The sequence below is a fragment of the Parasteatoda tepidariorum genome, chromosome X1, assembly GCF_043381705.1.
Source record: "Parasteatoda tepidariorum isolate YZ-2023 chromosome X1, CAS_Ptep_4.0, whole genome shotgun sequence".
Classification (NCBI taxonomy): Eukaryota; Metazoa; Arthropoda; class Arachnida; order Araneae; family Theridiidae; genus Parasteatoda; species Parasteatoda tepidariorum.
This window is the reverse complement of record NC_092214.1, coordinates 32,616,327-32,639,661: the sequence shown is the minus strand read 5'-3', so window position 1 is coordinate 32,639,661 and position 23,335 is coordinate 32,616,327. Positions and strand designations below refer to the sequence as shown.

The following is a 23,335-nucleotide window of genomic DNA, read 5'->3' as shown; positions in this document are numbered from 1 at the left end:
TTTTTTTAAAAAAAATCGAAGAAACTATGTTTTCTATTATTAGAAAAATGCTTTTTTTTTTAAAAAAACTTTACTTCGTCATTTCCCAAATTGATAAATATACCCGTACATATTTCATGTCATTCACTCAAAAATTGGTGAACGATAGTAAGATTTTACTATATATATTGTTTATCAGTTGTAAAAAAAAAGAAAAATGACCACATGAAACAATAAATTATAAACTAATAGCTGTGTATTACAACCAAGGTCGTATATTAATGTATTATGAGAAGTAATAGTTTGCCTTCTTATTAGAATGAAATTCAAAAATTTGACGATAAATCATTCTGAACATTATTTTAAAAAACTGCTTAGTTTTCCCTCAAAATGAAAATTATATTGGCATATTCTTTTCACTTTATCATAATATACAATCGGGTTTATCGCAATTATCGGCGTTTATTTTAAAATGTCTGCTATAAACAAACGCATAATGACTGTGCGGAAAAATAACAATCATAATTACCTTCGTAAAAGGATATAATAATAGCAATTAAAAGAATTGTTTCTATTTTATAATCAAAAGATGAAAGCTAGTAAAGAGGAAAAGCTATTAAGTAAAACATTTATTTTACGTTATCATTCTAAAATCTAAATGAACCACCAAATTCCGATATTTTTTTAAACCACAATATATATTTGACTTTCGCACAAAAACCTATAAAAACCTGAAACACAGAGATAATCTGAATGAAACACATTACAATAATTAATTATTTAATTCTTTAATATTATTACTTTATATTATATATAACATTATACATAANATGACTGTGCGGAAAAATAACAATCATAATTACCTTCGTAAAAGGATATAATAATAGCAATTAAAAGAATTGTTTCTATTTTATAATCAAAAGATGAAAGCTAGTAAAGAGGAAAAGCTATTAAGTAAAACATTTATTTTACGTTATCATTCTAAAATCTAAATGAACCACCAAATTCCGATATTACAAAAACCTATACAAAACCTAAAACATAGAGATAATCTGAATAAAACACATTACAATAATTAATTTATTTAATTCCTTAATATTATTACTTTATATTATATATACCATTATGCATAATAAAATTGTATATTCATTAATATTACATATAATATTATACATGACAATAATTAATTATTTAACGATAATCTTAAAATTTTAATAATTAAATAATTAAATTTAATTATTAATATTATAAGATTATCGTTAAATAATCGTTTCGTTTCTCTGAAATTCACCCTTTTAAAGAGATTACAGAAATCTTGTCAATGTATCAACTTCACCATATCAACTTCACCTGTCACCATACATTTTTTGCAAAACACGCACGCAAGAAAACACAAAATAAATAAGCAAACTGATAAATATATAAATTAAGTGAAAAGCTAAAAATTGCAAATTTTCAAAAAATAAAGTTTAACTTACAATTAACTGAGTACAATGTACCCATACAATTAACTTAGCTATTCTTGCATTGTTATTAACGTCTTATCATCGTTATTAACGTTATTGTTCAATATTTAATTTTTATATATTCAATAAATTTAACCATCCAGCAACAATGCATTCTCTAGTGCAACAAACAGGACAAAAAACAAAAAAAAACAAAAAACAAAAAAGACCGAGTAAAAGAAAAGTGTATTCGAATAACATAACGAAAAACTATATTAAAAAAACTTTTATAAAAATAAAAAGCTTTCTTCAGTTTCACATATTTTTTTTTATTTGGTTTGTTTTTCTTTAAAAACCATTTTGTAGAAAAGTAATAATTTTAAAAATAAATAAAAATAAAAATGAATATTTAAGAAAATATGGAGAGAAAATAGTTCTGATAGCTGAGCGTGCACTGTAAAAAATTCCGATTTAACTTACGGTAAAAAATACTGGTAAAAAAATACTTGAAAGCAGCATTCGTAAAATTCACTTAATCCAAAAATCCAGTTTTACCGTAAAATTTTATACCGCAATTTTTACACTTATATTTATTTAATTACAGTGATTTTACAGTAAATATTACTATTAAATTTACTGTATATTAGATTTTTTGTTCCTTAAGGTTTTACGGCAAAAATGGATTTTAGGGTAAAAAGTACCGCCACTCAGTATGCCTCTACTTTTTTAACGAAATTTGATCCGGAATTTTTTGCAGTTATTAGTTTTTTACATTTCTTTACAGTGATTCTTTATTTTATTTTAAAGCACTTTAAATTTATCAAAACTTTTAAACCAATATTTTTCTCATTTGAGAAGTTCCAGCAATTTTGTAAAAAGTAAAAAGTGAAGCATGACATGCTAAAGGATTTCTATTCACTGTCTTTCTTAAAAGTAAATGTGCATCATTATTCGTTCCTAAGCTTTTGCGAAAGGTTTGTGACTGAATGTTATTCTGTAACAGTTTATTAGAACAATTATTTAAATAAAACTACCGAAACATATTTTTTAATAACTGTTATTTCCTATGCTTATTTGTAATGAATAAGAGTCTGAATTTTCTATAATGAATAAGAGACTGATTTAATAAATTTTCTTGAGAAACTCTTAAGAAAATTTATTAATCTCTAAGCCATCACTTGGTGTTATTTGGTGCACAAATGAAGAGTGTTCCAAAAGAATGGAACCCTTTAACCAAATAATATTTATTAGCTTTTTTATTTAGTGAAACTTCACGCACCAATGAATGATAGATAACATATTTCAGGCAAAAATAGATTTTAAAATAACAGAGCGAAAGTAAAAAGAGAAATGATAAAAAAAGTATCTTCAGTTAAAATCCAGATGTTGTGTAACTTCCGTTCGCTGTTTTGGTTTCATATAATGTTGCGTTTCATTAAATGCTACACACAGGAAACAATATTTTAAGAGATTCGGGAAGAAAAACATGGGTGCAACAGTTCTATAATGAGAAAAACTAATTTTATCGAAAACCAGTTGAGACACCTACGAAACTAATTCCCGATTTTGTTTAATTATTTATTTATGCTGGGTAAACACGAAATTTAACTGACCTTTAATTTTTGACAAGAAATAAAAGACAAAAAAAAGCTGTAAGTCAAATAAGTGATAAAACTAATTTTATCATATACTAAAATTAATTATCGTCAACAAGTTTATAATATTAACTTCAAAATTTACAATTCTTTAATTCAAACAATCAGAATTAGAATATGAGGATTAAAAACAACAACAGCAAAACGTTTAAAAATATTCTAACTGGAGTAAAAGTTAAATAAAATCGATTTTATTGTGAGCATTTCATTCTCGCATAAATTAATATCGATTACAAAGTTTTGTTAAGGAGAGGAAATAAACATTCATATAAAAAAGAAACAAAGTTTGTAGAGAAAAAGTGGCCGTTTAAAAAATAAAATAAAATAAATAAAAAAAAAATTAAAGATTTTCATTTTTAAAGATTTTTAAAAAAAAATTTAATTTTAAAGGACTTTTTTTTAAATATAAAATAAAATAAGTAAAAAAAAATTAAAGATTTTCATTTTTAAAGATTTTTAAAAAAAATTTAATTTTAAAAGATTTTTGTTTAAAATATAAAATAAAATAAAATAAAAAAGTAAAAAAAATTAAAGATTTTAATTTTTTACTTTAAGTTTTGACTATAACCCTATAGGTTATAATAAAGTCGTGAATATTAAGAAATCTAGGCTTTGGCAGAAATTATTTTACAGACTGGTTTAGTTTTATGATTAAAAAAATATAAGTAATCTTTCTCCATTATTTTATTAAAAAATTAAACAAAAAAGGCTTTATTGAGTTGAAAAAAGTAGAAAAGTAGTCCCTCTAATATATATATATATATNTTACATATATACATATATATATATATACTATAAAAAGAGTTTAAGTCTCATTAAAGAAATACGATGTCTGAAAGGGGCACTAACATTAAAAAATTAATAAAATCAACCCATGCATATCATCGCATAAAGATTTGCATATAATAAAGAAATAAATGAAATCCTTCTCCGAAATTTACACACAAATCTAGTTTTTTTTTCATTACTTTTTTCTTTCTTTCTTTTACTTTTATCAAGATTTGAATCGTATGATGTCGAAGTTCGGAGAAATACAAGACCCGAAAAGTAATAATTACCAATTCTAACTCTTTGGGTGGCCAAGATGTTTTTTTACACTTCTTCCGGTCATCCTTTCATCGAAAAGCACCCTAAATTCAATTTATTCTCTGTCTTTGTCTAATTCAAGTGTTTTTTGCGGCAAAATACAAAGAATTACGAGACAGACAGTTGAAAAAAAAAAAGATGAAGAAACTCGAGCCGATTTGAAACCTATTGAACTAAAAACATTTTCATTAAAAAAAAAATTTTCTTTAGCAATAATATGCTTTCCCCCATTTTCAATAATTTCTTTCCTCAGTTTCGTTAAATTTCATATAATTTTTTTTCCATAGCAATTTTAGAAATTATGGAAAGTATATTGTTTAGAAATAATATACTTTTCTTCATTTTCTATAATTCATAGCAATTCCTTTCCTACATTGATAATCTGTCTTTGTTTATACAATATATAAGTAAAAAAATATCATAATTCCATTGCTAACAGTTTTCCCTAGACTGAATTACGCGGCGCAAAAATGAAATCTTTAGTTAGATGTAAAATAGCAAAGCAATGATCGCACCAATTACATTTTGATTCCAGAATGTACTTTTAGCATTTCTCTTTAAATCTACAAAGTTTTATATTGTTCCAGCCAATAATTTTTGAGTTATGACAGTGAGAAGTACGAACGGCGAAAATTTTCTGAAGTGACGGTGACAGTGACTTATTTAGTGTAGTATATGTAAAAGTTTATCACAATAAGTGATAATTAGCTGTAGTTTCAGGTGGATGAGGTCATATAAAGATATAAAAGACCTCTAATTAATGTTATAAAAAATTAAAATTTGGATTATACTTAATATTTTTAGCAACTGAAAATGCTTCTCAGCATTTAAAGAGTTTTGGGTCATAAACTACTCTTTTCCCACAGAGGGAATTTTTTATACATCAATCTGTGCTCCTTAATATTGTTTCTAGGTAGTAATTCATAATTTATGGAATTCCCACTATATAGCTGCACAATACACAGAAACATCTTTTTGCCTAAAAAAGAAATCTTGGTATCTTCCCCTAAACGCTTGAACAGTTTTAAAAATGTGGCTTATCATTTTTTTGCCTCAAGCATTTCAATTGTTTAGAAATAGTCCTAACCCTGCCAACTTAACTGTTTCTCAACAAAAATGTGCATTTTACAAACTATAGACAATCATTATTTGTTCAAAGGGTTTTTGTACCCCCTTGGTCATTGTGTTCTCAAGGCATATTATATTGATACATATATGATGTTCTTTACAAAATATTTGCATAGGAGCTGGTATTCATACTTTTTCTTAATTTTCAAAGCCGTATTGTTAATTTACAACAAATCTGTCATGCGATTTATCTTTACAACCTTGAGCCCTGGCTAATTACGTTTGTTTTCACATATGTTCACCATATTTGTTAGACAGACTGCTATTATAAATAATTTAATTTTGCCTTACAGTATAATTATTATGAGGAAGATATGTAGTATTATTTATATGTTATTTATTAATAGATTTTATTTATACACACATTTTATTTATACACATATTTTATTTATACATAGGTATTATTAATATATTATTTATTCATTAGCATTATTAAAATATTTTTTATACATTAGTATTACTTAAATGTTATTCTTTGTATAATAAAGTTTCTAAACATTTGATATTTTTTGCTGCTTTAGTATTAAAAACGTTGTCGTTTGTGATTAAAAAACATAAGTTAGAAAAATATGACTACATCATAAATAGAACACTACTCCATATCTAACTACAACCAGCAGGCAATTTCTTCATTATATACAGCTAAAAATAAAATCAGGCTTCTCATATTGCTAAAAAATCAACAAATATGAACACCGATTCGACTTTAAGACTGACTCAAAGTGTCACATAATAATAGTCATTCTAGTTCACGTCAGAGAAAAAAGAAATAAAATAGTTCATTGTAGTAAAATGAGGATTGAATATCCTAATCTCTTTATTCATCTTCGTGAAGGAAGTGTTTTAGTCAAGGCCCAAGATAAAATTACTATAGTGGGAAAGGGAATAAGAACGGGGAAAAAGTAATTTTCGTCTATTGTTTAGAGACAACAAGTCCCATTGATATTTAATACAACTTGACTACAACATTTGTTATGGGCATTACACAACTGCATAATGAAAGTTGTAATTATAAAATAATTGCAAAAGTAAATAGAGTATTTTCCCAATCCCAGTTAAAAATAAATTGCAGTTTTTCTACAGAATTGTATTTTTGCAATTATTCTACACTCTACTGTAAATTTGTTGTGGTTTAATCTTAGCTGCAAAAATACTTCAGTTATTTTGCAGGCAATGTGAAGGAATTTTTTTGTATTTTATTTTTAAAAAAAATCTTTTTACTACTCTCTACAAAATTACTGTTGTTTATGAGAAGGTACTTTAAAATCATAAATTTTAAAAATAATGAAACTTTAAATCCGCGGTTATACTGCAGAAAATTTGAAGTAATTATACAGTCATTGTTTCAGAAGTATATTTTCAAATGTATCTTCAGAAAAACTTCAGCTTGCTTTTAAAGTGAGAGCGTGTGAGTCTTCCGGCAATTAAACATATTTTGATGTCTTTAAAACTCGCTTTCCTCGATAATAATTCTTTAACTGTTTTCTTTATTATTTATTAATCTCTGGTTATTAATTTCTTAGATTTTGATAAGGTTTCAAGACATATATGTTAAGGACGGAGATAACATACACTATCTTTATTAATAAAAAAATGCATAAAATATGAAATAAAAACAAAACAATATATAATTGTAATTTTTTTTTAATTTTGAGGTATTGTAAATTTTTAAGTAAGATATTTTAACTATTTTAAAATCAGATTAAATTAGATATTTTAATATTTCTGCATTTCAGCAATTTTTAAAAAAAAATATTTTTAGTAATTTATTTGTTTAATTTTGACTAAAGAAATTACTTATATACAAAGCAATGACGTTAACAAAATTATAATAAAATGTAAATTGATGAAATTAAGTATTTTTTTTTAATTCGAACTGATACAAAACTAGAACTATTTTAAAACCAAAATTAGACACATCATTTTGTCTAATAAAAATAAAATAAATTTATTAGTTAGAGCTTCAAAAGAGTTGACACAATTGAATTTGAAAATGCATATAATGCATAGTTAATATCAGATTTTTTAGCTTCAATTTTTTAGCCTTTTCTTCATTTTTTGTAGCCTTTTCTTCATAAATTTATAAACTTCAATCTACTACTGAAATTTATCCTAAATAAATTTATATCAATTAAAACAAAATATTTTTTTACTGTTAAAAAAATTTAAACAAATAACTTTGTTTGAAAAAAATATGGTTTATAGTATTTTTAATAGTACATAAACTAGCATAAGATTTACAATGATGAAAATTCTTTCTAAAAAAAGAACGACAAATCCAGAAGAGAAGCGAACAACTCAAAAGACGCGGATCGCTTTATAAGAAATTTCTCGAAAAATTTTTTTTTAAATAAGAATTGTTTTCATTGTTATTTTACCATATTCAACCAAAACAGTAAAATAACCATTAAAGAGATGGTATTCAAACAGTTAACTGCGAGAAAAATCACTTATTAACCATCTTCCCCTAATACTGTTAAACAAGTACAATTTTATCAGTGCCAACTAGACCCATCTTGTAAAACCACTTAATTGCCTAAAGCTGGGTGCATATTGTAGCCGAGAGGGTTAATCTGCCAATCTCATGACAGACTGAACAGGGGTTCGAATATCAGTATTAACGCAACAATATTTGTAACATTCCTTCAACACGTGAAGAATTTCTTGTAACCTGCACTCCCAAATTGCTGACCCTGGACTATTAGAATACGAAACCCTCATTCACACATAGCTTCACAAAACTGAGTAAGACAAAAAAGTCTAGTCTTACTATGTTTATCGATAGATGGTACGCCCAGATAGACTAATTAAGCAACATTCCACAATTCATTTGAAGAAAAAAACAACAACAATCTAACGCCTAAGTCCCTTACCTACCGAAAAGTCTAACATAACCTAGCACCAATGTAATACACTAAGCATTTATTTTCTGCAGAATATTTGAGGTTAATATAACTGCATATTTAGCGTAGAAATTTTGAGAAGCTACTTATAAACAGCAATAATTTTGTTCGATGACCTCAAAAATTCTATAGAGACATCAGCCATCAGTCTTCGAACTGCATTTTTTAAAAAAAAAAATTTCTTACAATTTATTTTGTGTCTAGGATTTCTTAAAAGAACTTCATTGTTTCATAAAAAAGCAAATAAATTTAACGTTTTAAATATCGTAGTGTGTTTTTTTTTCCAAAAATGCTGTAAAATTGATATTTTAAAAATGAAATATATTGTTAAAATGACGTTGAAATAACCAATTTAAACCCAAAATCAAGAGAAAATAAGCTCAATATTTAGACAAATTTGTGGTATCTGATTTTCAAATTATATGTATAATACTAATGCAGATCGCTTTTGCATTCTGACTACCGATATCTTTTAAAATTCAAAATTCTGTTGTTGACCAGAAACGAATTTATACATTTTGTAGTCCTAGAGACAAATGGCAATGAAATTCTAGTAAAAAATATATCTACTATAATAATTTTTCTAGTAAATTTGAAAAAAAAATTTGGTTTTAAAGTTTTGTTAAAAAAATATATGTTTAAAAATAATTTAAACTAAGCATTTCTTTAAAAAAACGTGCAAAAACAAAAGAAAAAAGTCACAAGGAATTTATTTTAACTATCAACTTTTAAAATAGAAAGAAAGAAAAAACGCTTTGTCAATAAAAAACTAAGGAAGTCAGAGTTCACGGCTTCCTGTTTATTATTATTGCTTAAATTACTATTTCAAAGAAATCATTGTTGAAAAAGATCACACCTAATTACGCATAAGGTGTAGGAGGATGCAAGAGCTGTCTTAGAGACCTGCATTTTTGCTAATTGTTAAAAGTAAAAGGCTTGGTTAAAGGCCTATTCACTGCATCAATGATTGTTGGAGTGAATGGGAGGAACTTCTTCCCGAAAAATGTGTGATCAAAATAATTAAATTTAAAATTGAAATAGGTTAGTCTTAATCGGAAAGTCTTTACAAAGATTGGAAAGTAAAATTTATCATTTTTAATGTTCTAACCCAAGTCAAAACTCTTAATGGTTCCAACAAATCATTTGAATGGTTTATGTTGGTTTCTGTGCGATTCATGATGGTTCAACATCATTTGATGGTTACCATCATCCAACATTTTCCATTATGCGTTCATGGTTTTTGATATGCCAACTAACTACGATGATTCCATGAGGGAATTTTGAATGTTACTTTTATACTATGGTAGTTAACCATCAAGAGAAGTTTGATTCTCATGGACCAACAATCTATGATGATTTGTGATGGTTCCAACTATACATTTTCATGATGGTTTAATTGGAATTCTTGTTGGTTCTCAGGAATATACCATAAAAACAATTTGGTTTTTTTTATATTGGCCCATCATAAATCAGTTCGAATTCCTATATTGGGATGATAATTGTTCATGATCGTTTCAACATTTGATTTCTAAGAAACTATGATGGAAATTTCTGATGGTTTAACATGAACAAATCATCAAAAAAGTTGCTATTCTTATGTTGAACCATCATAAATCAGTCCGAATTCCTACATTGGGGTGATGGTAACTTTTGTTGGTTACCATCAGAAATATAATGGTTCATAATGAAATTATTGATGGTGACATTCAAGCTTATGTTGGTTCATCAATAGAAAATCATCAAAACTTTTGACTTGAGTAGGTAAAGATTAATTATTTTTTAAAACATATTTTAATGAAAAATTTGGTTCCTACATCCCATTTCAACGTTCGTTAACTGAAGGAATATTTAAAATTTCTATACAAAATAAATTACAGTTACTGAAATCAATAGTTTGGTACATTTCATACTCTGAAATATCTTTTACGTGGGCACGTGTTATCATTGAGCTGTAACCTTTTCAGCTATGATTGTTCTTAAAATAACAAACTAAAAGTTGCTATTGTACCACAACAGGAAGTAAGGAACACTGTCTTACATATTTTCTTTTGACGTCATCGCTCTTTATAAAAAAATTGCATGTTTGAATTTGCATCGCCACTTTAGTTTGGACTGATCGAGTTTATTTTTATTATTAACACATGAAATCGTTTCTATAACATAATTAGAGAATAATTAAATTTAAATCTATGTGATATTGAAATTTTTTATTTTAATATTATCCATATTCGCAATTGTCTGTCAGATCATTTGCGAATTTTGAAATTTCAAACTAAAACAATTAATGTTTTTAATTAAGTTTGGTGAGCAGTAAGTTGTCTTACAGCCCATCATTATTTTCCAATTTTTTTTAAAGATTAAAACAGTTTTTTTAACAAGCCAGTTTTATATCAAGGTTACAATTGATTAGAAAGGAATTAATTTATACAATACATTTTTAACTAAATAGTTTATTTTTAATTCTCTTTTTTTAAGAAAATGACATGTCATTTAAGTAATATTTACAAATAGTCCAGTTTTCAGATCAATGTCCACTTTCTCAATTCTAATTGAATTATTGAATTTAGTATACAAGTGAAGCCCAGTGTCTGAGTGGTAGCGCTTCGCGCTCCAGTGCCACGGGTTCTGGGTTCGATCCTCGGGCCGGGCAAGGTTGACCCAGCCTTTCAATGAGTCGATAAATGAGTACCAAGCATGCTTGGGAACTAAACACTGGGGGTTCCGCATTCGGTTGACCACCTGACTGGAACATCTGCTCCTGCACCCTAGAGCCCAAGGTCAAGAAAACTGAGATGGGCACAGTAGGCCCTGGCCCTCTATGGACTGTCGCGCCACTGAGTTTAGTTTTTTTTTAGTTTAGTATACAAGATCTAGAAATTCCCAATCAAGTTCTGCCACCTTCTGACTGGAAAAACTATAGTAATACCGGTAGTTTATTCTAATTTTATCAAATTAAGAATAAGTTGAGTTTAACTTTGGAAAGACCAAACTTTAAGGAAAAAAATATTAGCCAAACTTCTGCCAAGTGAGTGTTAAGGTAATTTCATAGAAAAATAAAAAATTTTTTTTAGAAAAATGCAATGTTTTTAGAGCCATTTAAAGTGAAAGACAAATTGCAATAAAAGATGTTCACATTAAATATTGTTGTTTAGTTTTAAAAATGTATCTCTTGTTTGATTGAATGTATCATAATTTTTCCTACGGCATTATGATAAGCAATTTATAAACTAACAAATCAAAAAAATTTCTTTTATACTAAAGTTTATTTATTTAATTTGTTAGGTCTTTTACATGTCAAAACAATTTTTCATTCATTACTTAATCTTATTAACAATGCTTATTTAAAAGTTTATTATTAACTAGTTTTTTCAATTTCCTTAGTTAATACTATTGTCTTGACGGAATTAGAGAATTACTATTTATGGAATGAGACTTCGTATCTCAGAAACTATTAATTTTTAGACTTTGTGTCAATGATAACTTTTGATCAGACTGTTTTAAATTACAACAGATTAAATTTTCAACCAATTTGACAGAGAATTAATTTTCTTTAGATTTGTGCTCGGTACTTTAAACTAGCGATATGAAGTTTTAAAAATAAGCAACATTTCCTATTGGCTGCTCTGCTCCCTAAAAGTCGTATTTTAACCTGCGCTCTTCTCTGCATAGCAAAACTAGAATTTCCATGTTATTAGATAGAGAAATAGTGTATCGGGAAGAAACATTGTACCAATTTTGCCTTTTTGCAAAACCACCAGTGGGGCTTTTTAGTTAACTAAAGTTATAATGTCTCCAAAAACGCTCATACAGTAAATCTAAAAAATTTCCCGTTATAAATGCTTTGGGGCATAAGTTTAGTATGTAGCAAAACTATGCTATTCAAAAATTAAACAAAACTTTTTTGTTCATAAATTACTTCAGTGCCGGATTATCCATTAGGCCAGACTAGGCCATGGTCGGGGGCCCCCAATGATTAGGGGCCCCCTTAAAATGGATTTGTTGAAAATAAATTTTAAAAAATTAAGAAAAACAAGAATTAAAAAAAAAAATTTTTTTTTTGAATATATATTAATAAAATACGATAATTTTTTGCATAATGTTAATCATATTTATCTATTACTTACTTTAGTTATTATTTATAAGTATTATTATAGTTTATGTAGTATAAGATTTGTCAATGTTTTTTAAGTTCAAATGTCATGTTCAAATGTCATGTTCAAATGTCATGTCAAATTCAATTGTCATGTTGTTTTGCGCGCGAAAAAATTGAAGGCAGTACTATAGCGAGCTGAGACTCGTTTAAACAAGAAGCAAAGAATTAAATTTTGTTGACATTATTGAGACATTTTAAATGAAAAAGAAGTTATTTAGTGCCCCAACTGAAGTGTCTCGTAATTGTTTTAGTGTTTTATAATTATTCAGTGTCCGTGTCCGTAATTCTTTTTTAATCTATAAATAATTACGAAATTTAACAAAAAATAAAGTAAAATTTATTTTATTATTATTTATTTTTATTATAAATACGCTTTCTTAAATGAAAAGATATTTAAATACTTTTATATTTGAATAAATAAAAAATATACGAAAAAAAAAATTTAATTATGGGCTCCAAAAATTTGAATGGCCCAGGGCCCCGCGTACCCTTAATCCGGCACTGAATTGCTTACTCACGAAAGTATACCTATCTGCAATTATTCGTTGTTTTCCTTAGTCTAAAACATTGCAGTACTTAATTTAATAAATTTAGTTTTCTCCTTCCAAAATTTGTGAAGGTGTGTCCCAAATATGAAAATGCTCATGCTTTCTTTGGGGCATATTTATTTGCTTAACCGGACCTACCCCTTGAAGGGGCAACCTGGGATTTCCTCTGGGACACATGAGCTTCTTTTTCCTATGGTATTAACCACCATTAAAAATGGGATGTTGTATATACCGTAAATATTATACTGTAAAAATATTTGTTGCACAACATTTATTTATAACGGTAAATATGCAATGTAAAACCGACTATAAACTTTACAACAAAATTTAAGTGACTTATATAAGAACTATGTATTCAGAGTGGGCTTTGAGTATAACATCTTCTTTACACTGTCAATTTCTTAATAATATCATACTATACTAATCCTTACTGTTATTTTAATGTAGTAAAATTTTTTTATCGCACTTACCCTACGGTACCGCAGTAATGTAGTTTCTTACTGACACTAATTATAATTTTGTATTTTCTTACTGTACTAATTCTTACTGTTAAATTCATATTGTAAAAAAATGCTTAACACACTTACCATTCCAATATCATGAAGTAAAATTAATGAGTTGAGTATACAAATACATGGTTATATTGTTACAATGATAGCACTGAGGGACAAGTTTGTTTTTGTTCTCTGTTGCATGAGATTTTTTTAACGGATCGAGGATATTTTTACATTGCTGATTTCAAATCTAATATCGGTTTCTCTCTAAAACAATAGTTTTTTTTTTAAATGACATTTTAGTCTTTTTTTTTTAGAAAAAAAATTTTAAAAACGTTATATATATATTAAGGGTCGCATAAATGTAGCAAAAAACCTTTCAGGCTAGTTAGGGCACATCATCAGAATTAAAATTGCATGGAAACCCTTGCCTTTAAATGTCGCCTTACGCCGTTAGGGGCTCTTCCCGTCTTAACTCTTTCTTCGTGTGCTTCTGAACATGTCATAATAGAGTAAGCGCCTCTAGCTGCGTACGACAAAATTTTTTGGGCATGGGTTCCTACATAATTTTAATCTTGATGATGTGCTCTTACTCTCCTAAGAGATCTCCGCAACAATTATCCAACCCCCTGTTTTATATAATGTCTTTAAACTTGCACATTTTGATAAAAAAAAAAAAACAGATTTAAAATGTTATTTAAAAAACTATTGTGGCTCTAGGAGCAAAACTAATTTCCGATTCGAAATCCCTACACCCGAATTAGGCAAGATCAAGTATTTGTATAAATGCAACAGAAATTTGTTCCCAGTGTAATTATTCTATTTAAAATTGAGAATAATATATGACTATAAAAAATACACTTTACATCAAAATTTAAACGACAAATGTAAAAAGTATGTAGTTCGAGAAATTTCCGAGTAAATTTTATTTACAGGAGGGCAAATATAGAGTTGTAAATGAATACATGCAAAGTCATTTTAAAATGCTAACAGCAATGCAATTTATTAATTTAAAAAAAAGTTCTTTTAGTATTAAATCTTGGAGAAAGGGACAGTGAATTGTTATATTTCGTAAGAATCACCCCAATACCAATTTCAATTTTTATAAACATATGTCTTTTCAAAACTTATTCAATATATTGTTTTCACAAAATGTTTATAATTTTTAAATTATTTCTAATTTCTCTTTAAATTAGCTCATATTTCATGAAAAACAATTTAAATATTAAATAAGTTAGGAATTATGGACTGTATATAAATCTAGTTATATGTTCCATAAACTCCCTATATTTAACTAACTCACCATTTAACTAAACTCACTATATAACTAACTTACTATATAAAAGAAAAAAAGTTTTAACTCTCCGAACCCCTGTGGCTTTTTAACGGAACCTTATAGTTCCGCGGAACAACTTAGGGGAATCTAGAATTCTCTGTTACGGAAAATTTTGCTAATGCTTTATAAAAATCTTCACTGTCCACTGAGGAGAGATATAACCCATCAATGATTAAACAGATCATTTAAGAAACACATCAATTAATATCTATTTAAAGCAAAAATTTAAAATTTATTAATCTTTTTATAAAGCCACAATATTTCCATAATGCTCTCTGTGCCGGGTTCATATCCGTTTGGTGGTATTTGCTATTAAATTTCCACTTTTGTTAGATAAATTTTGTTGGCAAGAATCATATGAGAATAAATATTTTTTCAAATTTTTATTTAATATTTCCTTTTATGGATATTAAATTAAAAAATTATTAAATATCCTTCTCTAATTTATTACATATATTTATAAGAAAAAAACTTAATTTTATGTTTTTATGATTTTTAGATTATTTTAAAAGTCTCTTAAAAAGTTCAATCTGTTTCAACTACTTATTTTTTGAGTCATATGTGAACATTGAATCATAAATTTAAAGGTAAGAGTCAGTTCTGTATAGGAGTAAAATATCTCTTAGTTTATATTTATTTTTATCTTTATATGCGGAGTATAAATTCAGTCGAAAGGGATTATAAATCGAAATTGCAACAGTGAAAAATACCAAAAAAAATTTCATGTTTTGATACCAAACTAATATAATCAATAATATCAATATAAATAATCAATTAAAAATAAGTAAAATTTTGCTTATTTTACTTATTAATTAAAAAATAATTATTTAATATTTACATGTATAAATATATTCCACAATCCAACATCAGGTTTTATCAAAATTAAAAAGCCCACTCAATATTCAAATGAACGAACGAGAGGAAAAAACCGAAACTGAAACTTTAAGCGGTTTCTTACCTCTCTTTCCAACAAATGTTTATCGGCCGGGTCCCCGTCCGGTGTCCGTGTCGGAAGTTCGACCATCTCGCGAATGTCAAGGGTTCGATCAGCGGCTCTGTCGTTATTCATGTCAGACTTTTCAGATGGACGTCGAAAATGAGCTAAAAGCATCCGCACTGCCCACATACTGATCTTTCAGCTGCCATCTTCGCGGTTTTTTTCAAAGAAGTTCTGTCAGATAGACGCTTAATTATAGGTCCACCCCCTACCCATAAATGGACTCCTCCGCAGTCTCAGGACCAGTCTTTTTCTTGAGTTGTTTTGACGTCCGACCTCTAAAACAGAACTTTTCCTACTCACAGCAAAACTCTGCTCCTCCTTCTTTCAAACTTTTTGCTCCCAACTCTTTTCTACGAATCTACTGGGTTATTTTTTTTTTCTTTCTCCAACGAAGAAAGAGAAAAAAACTATCAAAACAAGTGGGGAGAAAGGGCCTTCTGTTTTTGTTTCGTAGTACTGAAAGTTTTTCATTATGCGCGAAATCAATCTGTGCTATATTAAAATAGTGAGAGATTTACTATTGAGATAATTGATTCCATATTCTAGAAGAAAAAAAATGAATGTACGGATTTTTTGTGCATCTTTTCCTTTAATAGATTCATAAAAATTTTCATTAAATTTCCATTAGGCGCCAATGATCCTATTTTGAGAGCGTATCCTTTGTTCAAAAAGATGAAGATAAATAATATAATTATTTAAATCTTTCTTAGCTTTCATTGTGAGAAATTAAGGCGTTTGTGTCTACCATAATTTATTATTAATGTTAATACCTTACATTCATAATATATTATGGTGACAATATTCACTTTGTTAAAGTAAAATTTCATTACCTTAAAAAAAAAAAAAAAAAATAGGCAATTTTCGTGGATTTTTTGCTTTAATAGAATCGTGAAAATTTTCATTAAATTAACCCATTAGGAGCCAATGCTCCCATTTTTAGAACATATTCTTTATCCAAAAAAATAAAGATTGGTAATTTAATTATTTAAATCTGAGCATTTATTGTGAAAAATTAAGTAATTCTGTTTACCGTAATTTATTATCAATGTGAATACCTTCCATTGATAATATATTATGATGAAAATATTCAAGTACAAATATCCTACCACATTACTAAAAAGAAAAAAAAAAATTCTCGTTACACTACAAAATGTGTCATTTTGCATAATCGCCTTCTCGTCGGGGCCAATGCATTAAATTTTAACCTAAATGCCCAGTGAACACGCTTTAAGTCTCTACATTTTCATAGTGCTTAAGAAATTTGCATAAATAAGCTTCATATCATTTATATATTTGCTAAAATTCTCATTCAAATACCTGGCTAGCTAAAGAGAATAATTCCGAACGAAAAAATCAAGAGAGAATGCTTGTACAGTGCGGAAAAGAAAAAAAATAAGTGGACACCCTAAATGACTTTTGATGTAATGATCGGATCTTAGGTTTAAATGGTTCGGCTAATCAGTTAGTGCACACGATATTATAAGTTAAGAAATCGAACACAAAAAGTACTTTCTTTGAATAAAACTGCCTTTTTTTGACGGATTCAGACTTATGACTCCCAAAATATAAGAGGTAGCCGCAATCTGGAAAATAGGGTTCCAATAGTTTAATCGGAATCTTTAATGTTAATTTTACTTTTTGCGTGTTTTACCATACCTCGAGAAAATTTTGCAATTAAAAATTTTGCACACAATTATAAATTTGTTTATCCAAAAATAATTCCATGAAAAATATAACTTTTAGTAAAAATTTATTATTTTATTTTCCTTTTTAATAATTGAAAAACAATTTTTGACTTATAAGGTAAACAAATTTTTACATCATTTTAAAGAATGCAATTTTAAATGGCAATATACGAAAGTTGAGCGATATCGGTCGAATAGTTCCTGAGAAATCGAATTTTAAAAATACGACTTTTTCTAAATTCAATTTCTCAGGAGCTATTCGTCTGACTTCGTTCAAATTTTGTATTTTTCTATTTAAAATTGCACTTTTTAAAATAATATAAAAAATTGTTAACCATACTATTCAAAATTATTTGACTATTATTAAAATAAATATTTACTAAAAGTTATATTTTACATAGAGTTATAATTGTGTGTAAAAATGTTTAAATTCGCTGAAAAAGTTCTCGAGATACGGTAAAATACTCAAAAAATAAAATTAACATTAAGGGGTCAAAACTTTCGACCGCTCTCCTGATCAAACTATTGGGACCCAATTTTCCAGATTGCCTATTTTCCAGACTCTTATATTTTGGGAGACAGGAATCCGTCGAAAAAAGGCATGTTTATTCAGAGAAATTATTTTTCTGTGTTTGATTTCGTAATTGAAAATATCGTCTATACTAATTAATTGCCATATATGAGGTCACCCCCTCGAATCATTCAGATTGAGTCTTGGAATGTGAAAAACCTATCATTAGATCAAAAGTTTCTCAGAGTAGTCAGTTTTCATTTTTCACACTGTGCAATAAAAACAGTAATTATAAATAAATAAATAATCTATAATTCAACTTTCAAAGAATATAAATCGCATTATATTGTTATTCAACAAAGTGACAAGAATTGACAAAAATTACCCAACATCGGCACTCGTTCGTTTTACGCAAATCAAAGTTTTTTAAACTAATGCATACCTGCTAACATTCATTCTTTTCGAGAATGGATTTTCCAAGTGGTAGTAAAACAATTACCGAAAAACAGTTTTACTCAAAAAGATATTTATATTTTAACCAGGTTGATATTCGCTAGCGTGAGGACTAATAAGCTTTTTATATATTTGTTGTAATTATTTATATGAAGTGGTGGTCAAACTCATTTATCATTATTAATATAATTCAAAAAGTTTAGAGAAATAGCATGAATTTTGTTAGCACTTTAAATATGAAAAAAAAAAAAATATTCCGGTAAAACCGGAAGAGTTGGCAGGTATGAGTCTTTAACAACAGTATTGCATATTATATATGCTTAATTATTTTAAAAATAGTGACAGTAAAAAAGTTTAAAAAATTAAGTTTATAAATGTAATGAAAGCATACATTTTACTACCACTTTAAAGATAGAAATTAAAATTTACGCCATATGAGTAAAAGTTTGCAGATATGCTAATGACAATTATCAAACGAAACCTTTTTATCTGGTTGACTAGTTTTTTTTTTAATGCTGTAAATTAAAAACTGTCTTTATTAAAAAAAAAAAGAAAAGAAACAAAAAAAGTTTTGTTGCTTTTTAAAATTCAAAATTAAAATGTTTTATCAAATGTGCATGCTTGTTTAAAACACGGACTTACTTGTTCAAACTCTTTTAATTTATCGACGATAGTATTTCCTAAAAAAAAAAAAAATTGTTTTTGTGTTTTTAATGAAAACAGACGGCTCTGTCTCGCTCACTGATAACGCGTTTTGAGAGGTGTCCACATCAGCAGCGGTTTATAAAAGATTAGCATGCAAATTTAATAAGAAAAATAAATTGGTTGACTTTCAAAGATGATTTTACATTCCCAAATGCAGGAATAATTTTAAATTCTATAATGCTATCAGAAAGAAAAATATGAAAATCCTCTATTTTTCAGGCAGTTACGGGTATTCACCCCATTAATTTTTTCAAAATAAATTAAATATAAAGATGACTCTATATTTTACAATAAAGCTCTTATTTTTTTTTTAATTTTATTTATTATCTTTGGTTTTAAAATAAATAGGACGTGTTTTTAAAACAAATTGATAGCTGAATGAATGAAATATTTAAACAAATGTGCTATTACTTTTTTCGTAAAGGACTTTTTCTGATGCTTACAACATTTGAATCCGAATGGAAAACGTTCCTTAAATTCATTTTTTGCATATTTCGCCATAATTTGGTAGTTTTACTTTTATTTATTTATTTATTGTCTTTTCTGAACGAATCGGAAATTTTTTGCCCAAAATTATGCAGTAGCATGTTTTTGAATATCCTTTTAGAAACTTCATTACCAGTTTTTAGACTTCACTACAGTACCCTGAAAAATAACTACATACCGTCAGTATATACTTAAATGAATTATTTTTTACAATAGGTAAGCACAAATGAATTTTTTTGTCGATTTATTTATTTACTAATTAAGTACAAATTAAAACCTAATTAATTTGTACTTAATTAATAAATAAATTATTAATTAAGTAACCAAATTAAAACCTAATATACTCATTTACCCCTGAGAACTAGACAAAATTGATCAATTTTGATAACTAAAATCAAAACAGTATGTCATTAAATAGCATAATTTTACGCACCTGATTAGATTCTTTTCTCCTAGAAACAAATATATACTGAGAGTTACGCGTAATTACCCGTGCTATATATTTGTAGAATGCTTGTTAAAATTGAAAGGAAAAAAAAGTGTATACATAAAGTAGCGAATCAATACTTAAACGAGGAAAAAACAAAAAGCGAACGAAATCCATCAAATCGCTACTGAGGAAGGCGAGATTGAAAACATCAATTTTCGTTTGATTGCCGTTTTATGAAGTTGAAAGGTATTTATACCTTTTAGAAATTTCATCAGTAAATCAAATTGCCTTTAGCACTTTTCCTCCCACCTACATTACTTATGTTCCGCTGATTTCGATAACATATTTCAGCTTCAATACCCTTAATTATAATTATTATGTATGTTAATTATAATTGCATTAATTTCAAGCAATGTATATACTTTTCTTCTTGATTTGTGAGAAGGATTCTTAAAATATATACTAAATATGGTAATTGTATATAGAATTCAACTGTATGAATAATTACATATTACACATTATAATTACATACACACATTATAATTACATATTACACATTCTAATTACATATTACACATTATAATTAACATACATAATAATTATAATTATTATTATAATTATTATGTATGTTAATTATAATTGTATTAATTTTAAGCAATGTATATACTTTTTTTCTTGATTTGTGAAAAGGATTCTTAAAATATATACTAAATATGGTAATTGTATATAGAATTAAACTGTATAAATAATTACAAATATTTATTAAATATATGAAGAAAAAAAGAACTGCTATATCAATCGGAATACAAAAGATCTTATTGTTAACATCCTGGAGGCAGAGAAAGTTTGAAGTTATGTGATATCTTTAATTCAAAATGAAACTTGATAAACAAACGAAGTCGGGAAATTGTAATTAGATATCACAGCAAAAACAACGATCTTTTTTCGTTTTGTAATTTACGAGAATTATTAAAGAGAGATTTTTTATATCTATGGCAAATGACCAGTAGGGGCAATCAGATTTTTTTTTATTTTTTATAAATAGGAATAAAACTATTTTTATAAATTTAGCAGAAATAAATACATTTTTACAAATTATTTTTATGACTAAACTATTAATTTTTTGCTTATGTCATTATTATTTGCTTACATCATTATTATTTGCTTACAGATTTATGTGTGTGGACTATAATTGTGCGTAAGCAAAAGTAATTGAAGTGATTATTTTAACAATGAATTGAATTAACATATATATGAATCTATCCAGTATGTTTTACGGTGCATTTCACAGTGTCTCAGTTTTGATAATACAAGTATTTTCAGAATTTTTCAGTTATTTTTAGCCTTAAAATGTTACTATATTACTGTAATAAGCCTTAAATGAATCGTTAAATTATTACAACATAAAAACTGCATTAGTTTCCGCTTCCTCCTTATTTTATTATAAAAATAAACACAAGTTTGAGTGTTTTATTTTCAATTTTAAAAAATTTTGCTTGTTACTACTTTTAAATACGTTTCCTTTCTTTTTCTTCTTTTTTTGTTAAAAAAAATATCTATTTCTCATGCTAGTTTTTTAAATATACTTATCTGGAGTGTTTCACGTGAAATTTTAAAAGGGAACATTAAAATTTTAAATTTAAGGGTAAAAATAAGTTGAGCGATATGTTAACTATGAATTCTAAAACTAAGCATAAATTTCACATTTTTGAAATGATACTTTAGAAAGGTGGGAAACTAACATAAACAAAATACATATGGCATTTAATTTTGTTTTGCACTATCTTATACGTGAGTAAAAAAATTGTTAAAAAGATTTTCCAAAATTCGAGTAGTCTATACCCAATATAAAAATTAACGAAAACACTTAAGTCTATTATTTCATAAAAGCCATAGCAAACTGGAGTACTAAAAACTGGGTTCCAACTTTCTTGATAATTTGATATTGATTTGAACTATATTTGATAAACCTGAAGCTATTAAAAATGTAGGTATTCCTTACATCGACTTTAATATAGATTTTTCGATTTTTTTTATTTTAAAATGAAGTATGAAGAATCGGTAAAACTAAGAGGATGCAAAAAAAATGATTAATAGAAATATTCTAGCAATCAAACTGGTAATCTCCCTCGTTAAGAGAATGGGAGAAACTTTTCATCGAAGAACCACAGGAGAAACTTTTCATCGAAAATTCCCTTTCACCTCTATAAGTAATTTAAAGTACAGAAAAGGTGAGTTCAACCAAACCTAGAGTAAGCCAATACTGAAATAATACAATACAATACAATTTCAAATACTGAAAAGAAAATTTCAAAATATCAAAATCAAAACAAATTATGAGAGGCTAACTTAGGATTATGCAGCGAAAATGATCTCTTCCAATAATTTTTTTGCATTTTGATGTTATGACACTTTTTTTTGGCAATTGAGCCGACCTGCCTGCGTAGGGGTTAGGGAGCTGCCCTTGCATCAGAAAGGTTCTGGGTTCGAATCCCGGGCAAGGCATGGATGTTCTTTCCTTCGCTGTACTATCGGTCCTTACTGTGGGAGCAACGTTGGCCCACCTAATATGGTGCCCCTGAAAGAGAGGCCAACAAAATTGCCCTGTAAATGCCTGAATTAACTAAAAATGTCAACACAGTTGGGCATTGGGAAAAAAAAGGGAAAAAAAATTCTGTAATTGAAACTTCATGGCCTACTCTACTACTATACTTTAGAATTTAAATTAGTTATGGAGGTGAAGCAGAATTTGTGTTGAAAAGTTTCTATCGCGGTATAGCGTCCTATTAAGGATTCCTTAGATTTTGAACACGTTCTTTTTCCTCTCTTAATTTCAATTAACGATTCGCAATGCGAACATTTTCGACAAATTGTCTTAAAATGTATAATAATGACATCGATTACAGAAGCTTTTATATAAATAAGTAATAGTTAAGAAAAAGATATAGAAACAGATATAGTAAGTAAGTTTGAAAAATTATAAGAACGTAAGAAGTTTGTGAAATGTATCTTAAAAACGGAAGTTATGAAATGTGGTTGGGATGACAGGTCCATAAGTATTGCCCTAATATTATTGTATTTTCAATAAGAAATATGTTGAAATTTTTTTCAAATTTTGTATAATATATAACGTAAACCGGGGCTAGTCTACCCATCCAGGGGCGAGTCTACTCATTTTAGTTTAATTTAATTTTCACTATTTTAAATTGCAAATAAAGTTTTTTTACCGACGGAGGACTCTTGTTCAGACTCTAAGGAAGATGGCGCTGTAGTAGTTTGATCCGTTTTTATTTATTTGGTGTCTTTTTAACCGACGTGTGTTCAAAATTAGGCAGTGG

General features: G+C 27.3%; 1 protein-coding gene across 1 annotated transcript in view; it reads right to left on the bottom strand.

Moving 5' to 3' along the window:
* The window catches only part of LOC107445943 (ninjurin-2), a 29,621-nt gene extending 13,555 nt beyond the window's left edge, over positions 1-16,066 (bottom strand). Inside the window, exon 1 of the mRNA XM_016060458.3 lies at positions 15,686-16,066. Within this exon, the coding sequence (XP_015915944.1) occupies positions 15,686-15,853 (168 nt within the window). The 5' untranslated portion in view covers positions 15,854-16,066. The remainder of the gene's footprint in view (positions 1-15,685) is intronic.
* Between the last annotated feature and the right edge of the window lie 7,269 nt (positions 16,067-23,335).